Genomic DNA, 4867 nt, shown 5'->3' with positions numbered 1-4867 from the left:
CCAGATAATATAAACCCTATCTAATCTTTTATATTAGATAGGGGAACTTATCGATCAACATAAATGTTCACAGACTAAAATGAATATCATAAATTCTTTAGCTTATTTAATCGAGCCTCACAGATAAGTGATATGTCTACTCCTCAGGATGATTATGTCATTTGTAGTGTTGTGCTCGTTTATTTAAACTATTATTTATATGAGATTAGTTTGGTCTCGTATTTGATTACTTTTTCAAAATTAAAACATTATTTTTCTAAAAATCAATAATATATATATATATATTAAATCAAATTTGATGGCTGATAGTGCCTCGGCTTAGGTTCCTTTGATCAACGTACTTATTGGCTTAGGTTCCTTTGATCAACGTGCAATAAGTTTGTCACCTTAGCAACCCTCAACAACGAAAGCAATAAAAACAATAACTCAGTTGATAATCTTAACAAATAAGTCAACTTGAAAGAGTCAAATAAATGACCTCACTACCCTCAATTTCCAGGGAGAGTTGAGCCATAGAGTTAGAACTATTAGACTTGGAGATGTCTTTAAAAGAGTTCACTAATAAGAAATTAACTCAGAGTCCGAGTTAGAACACATACAAAATAACATAAATTAGTTTACAAAGAGGAAGAGTTCTAAGTTGGGGGAAATCACAGTCTTACACTCAGGGCCTTTGCGTAGATTAATGTTGATGGTTCGGGTTGGGAGAGTGTTGTCGAGGCTTCATTGGTTGGCTTTTCCTATGAGAGTTCTATAACTGTGGGGAGACAACTATATGTTATGGTGGTGTGGTCCTTGCCTTAAAGCCAAAGCTTATTGGAAGATGACAAAAATGTGGTTTTCGACTCGTAGAAATGTTGTAGCAAAAACTCTTTGACGTAATCCATGCTAGGAATATATCTATGGTGGGCTTGTCCCGTTGGCACTTTTCTTGTTGGTGGTATGATCCACATTCACTGAACCTTTCAGGACGTTGAATCAAAATTTATCATGTGAATCACACCTAAGGAATAAAGTGTAGAATAGGAGAGGGGAGGAAAGAGAGAGAGAGAGGAGTGCATAGTGACTTTCCCCTTTAAGGAAAAATAGAGTATTCTCAGGCTCTTGTGGACCTTTTTATTTAATCAATTATTTTTTAAACATGGGCTAAAGGAGTGAGCCAAAAGTTTCTCTTTGTAGAAATGACCCCGATTTAGAGGCAAGGGGATATAAAGTAGAAAATTACATGGTTTCCCCTACTTTTATGGGGGGCATTACAAAATATTTTGGGCATAAGAAAATTAAAGGAGCCTATGAATTAACTACAATATAGTTTGGTGGACAATGATCTGTAATCCTTTGGTCGGCCTGGTGCATTCAGTCAACTCTATTGAGTTGAAACAATCGATTGGCCCAGACAATCTTTTGATCATCCAAACTTATCTCAGTCACTCAAACTTCACTCGATCGTCTGAATTTCACTCGGTCGTCCAGACATTTTTCGTCAGGCTTGAGATAGTAAATTAGTTATCTCGATCCGACTGTCAACTGTTGAACCTTACATAGGAAACTTATATTCCTGGGTAGAACTGGGCTATCAGATTGAGGGTAAATTACCATAATCTTATTGGTATCCTACCTCATTTTAATAAGAGAGCACTTAGAAAGCTTGATAAATGTTTAACGATGAAAATCTTTGGCCTTCTAAAGAGTCTTGGAGGCCCTTGTGAGGCGTCTGGTGATACTTGGATGAGGGCCAGACTTGTTCCTTCCCTTGGTTACATAAGTCTTAATCTTTGACTTTGACGACTTTTGTTCTATCAGCTCGAATCTTGTTTTAAGGGGTGGTAGATGGTCAATGAGATCCTTTGGTCATTTGTTGGTGTGGTTCCTGGTTCTTCTTATGGGCTATCATTGACCATATTTTTATTTTGTAGTTCATTGAATTTCCTCGAGATTTGTGCTGAGGCATTTCTGACGTACAGTCTGCTTGAAAAATTTTTAAACAAAATTAAAATTTATTTCAAAATGTTACCTATTAACTTGAAAAAATAATGATTTAAAACATCATTTGAACAAGAAATGAATTGAGTTTTAAAGCAAAAGGTAGAACTTTTGGATTGGAACATAATTTTAAGGTACATTTGAATATCGTTCGATCATTAACTTTAAAAGTTGATTTGAAGCTCAATTCAAATTAATTCAAATAATGTTTGAATCTATAATATTGCAAACCTGATGTGAACCTAATAATTAAGTTCTTGCTCCAACTTGGAGTTACAAAATTGACCTTGAATTAGGTTCAAGCAATGGGATCAAACTTTTTTGTTCATTGTTGTCGTCTATGAAATAAATTCATTGGATTTTTTCCCTCAATATGAATTTAAATGTCCAAAATAATTATTTCCTTGGAGGGATATTATACTCAGAGATATTACATGGCTAAGTTCAACCAGATAACTAAGCTAATAATGTGATGAAGATAATTAATAGTTATTTTTAAAATTTTGATCTTCTTGACAGAATACATAATTCTTCTACAAGCAGTTCTTTAAATTGCAATTTTATGGGGATATTACTAATTAAATTCACCTATTGAAGCTTAATAATGTAAGAAATAATGATTACTCTCTTATATTCAACATTAAAGATAAGAATGTAAGATTTGAAATACTAAAACTTTTTGTTAATATTGGATTAGGAGTTGATGTATTTTCCATTAATGAAAAGTTTAGAAGGATGAGTGTTGGAGTAAAACTTATTGATAACAAATTACTAAATGGCATAAATAACTTTAATAATGCATCTCATGAGAATATATATAACGTGTGCACTATTAAGTAATATATTTGGAAGTTGTCACACTATTGTATTATTAATAGATTGCCACCAAATAATGAGGAATAAAGCTTTTATTTTGAGATACTAACATTAGTTGAAGAAAAAGAAAAAAAAAGAAAGGGACAACAAAAATACGATACATATTGAAGAATATATCTTAATAAAAAGATTGAAAAAGCCATAAATTAGTATTTGATAAGTGGATTCGCTGTTTGTTTATAGTAGTTCGCTTTTTTAGCATTGTTCCACATATGTACTTAATATTTGCAGGTTGTATCTTTGTGCATTTTACGTAATTATTTACATGTTTAAAGGATTTTTAGGCACTATCATGTTGGTGCAATTATGATTTTGAGATCAAATTTGGCTTAGAGCATGGTCCAGAGTGCCAAAAAAAGTGCCAAAACCCTTTAGGAAAAAAAAAATCAAATCATTGATAAGAAAATTGGCAGGCATTTGATCTTATTTATATGAAATTCGTGTTTTTATGGTCAGCTTTTCCCTCCAAAATTTAAAAAATAAAAATTCAAATCATTGCAGGGAGTAAAACGAATCCACTGATAAGTACCCAATTCAAACTTTCTACGGAGCAACACAAATGTCAGGACATCATTCTGATAGTCTTAAGGGTCTACGAGCTGAAAAGTTTAGGGAGTTTTTGTTTAGGTTTGTTTTTTACTTTTTATTATTTAGTTTTTATATTTAAATTGTTCCTTGCCACTTGCGGAAAAAGGGTTTCAGTTCTCACGGACATTCTGCAGCAAATGAAGCTGAGCGTTATTCAGAAGAGCCCTGGATGCTTCGTTTGTAGAGTCGATCATGCGCAGCAATTTTATATCATGTTGCCATTTCTCCATTTGTTCCCGATGAATCCTTGGCGCAGATTGATTATCAAATTCGTCAGATAAAAAAATCCAATAATTTAGATAATTATTGAAAATACTACGAATAACAACGTACATGATCAAACGCTCTTCAAACTCGGAGCTGAGATCCTTGAATAGTTGCTTCCCTGTTTCAAGCATCTCCGAAAGCTAGCTTAAGAACAGGTAATTAGGAGTGGTTGTGTATTTCGAGAATTAGAATATATTTGCGGTTAATTATATAGAAAAGTTTACCTGCTGAGTGAATCGATCGATCTTCTCCAGGATGCGCTGAATGTCGGACTCCATTTCTTCCGAGCAAACCTGGATCATCTCATCCGAACCCGCCGTGGCCGTCATTTCTTCCTCCACACCAGCATCGACTCCTCCGGCAGTTCCCTCCTCGCTTCCATCCTGTCAATGATGCTTTTGATCAAGTTTGAACAGAATTTATAAAAAAAAAACATCGGAGATTTTGAGATCTTTGTATTATGCACTTGATCTGGATCCTCACCGCTGTTTTCATACGTTTGCGCAAGACCTCCATTTCAAAACTCACTTGGAAAATTCAAATCAGTGAGAATTGAGATAATGACATCGGTGACAGAAAGACCGAACGACAAAGTTCAGAGAAGCATTGCACCTATAGTAGATTTCAAGCAGTAAATGATCTCAATCCGATCATTCGATCGCCCAAGAAAACGACGGAGAAATGGTTCGCCGCAGATCCTAGCCCTGAAAAAGAAAAAATGCCGCTGATAAATTAACCGCACTTTTGTATGAAATTGGAACAAGAACTCGTCAAAAACCACCTTCCCCACTTCTTCCCCCGGACCTTTCCCCTTTCCCTCCCGTCTCTTAAATTTGAATGCAGCAAGCCTATTTATAGGCTTTGTGGTGGGAGGCAAGAGAGACGAAGGATTAAGAAAAAACAACCGCAGGTAACCATACTGCTTGTTGCAAATCTAAAATAAAGCTTACAATTGAAGTTTCCTTTGAATCAAATCTACACTGATTTAGATAACCACATGCTTGCTGGCTTTGCAAGTTTAGATGTATCTTTTAATCTCCAACTCTTAAGATATCATCTGGTAAGATATCTCATACACAAGATAATCAACACATTGATTTTGTATTTGGTTTTATGTTAAAAAAACATATCATATAATAGGAAGAACAATATG

At 34.5% G+C, this 4867-nt stretch overlaps 1 protein-coding gene across 3 annotated transcripts; it reads right to left on the bottom strand.

The window, feature by feature from the left end:
• Positions 1-3217: 3217 nt before the first annotated feature.
• LOC110032225 lies at positions 3218-4599 on the bottom strand. Of its 3 annotated transcripts, none has more exons than XM_020735787.1 (6): positions 4496-4599; positions 4326-4418; positions 4198-4258; positions 3939-4097; positions 3781-3854; positions 3218-3693 (listed from the first exon to the last, which is right to left on the bottom strand). In XM_020735787.1, exons 3-6 carry the CDS (start codon positions 4228-4230, stop codon positions 3558-3560), a joined length of 402 nt encoding a protein of 133 aa, XP_020591446.1. In that variant the 5' UTR covers positions 4231-4258; positions 4326-4418; positions 4496-4599; the 3' UTR covers positions 3218-3557. The 3 variants fall into 3 exon arrangements, with proteins under 3 accessions (XP_020591446.1, XP_020591447.1, XP_020591445.1); XM_020735788.1 differs by having other exon boundaries at positions 4198-4241; positions 4331-4418; XM_020735786.1 differs by having other exon boundaries at positions 3219-3693; positions 4198-4241; positions 4327-4418; positions 4496-4598.
• Between the last annotated feature and the right edge of the window lie 268 nt (positions 4600-4867).

This window comes from Phalaenopsis equestris, unplaced genomic scaffold (assembly GCF_001263595.1).
Source record: "Phalaenopsis equestris unplaced genomic scaffold, ASM126359v1 Scaffold000889, whole genome shotgun sequence".
Taxonomy (NCBI): Eukaryota; Viridiplantae; Streptophyta; class Magnoliopsida; order Asparagales; family Orchidaceae; genus Phalaenopsis; species Phalaenopsis equestris.
The sequence above is the reverse complement of the archived record's forward strand: the minus strand, read 5'-3'. Positions and strand labels throughout refer to the sequence as shown.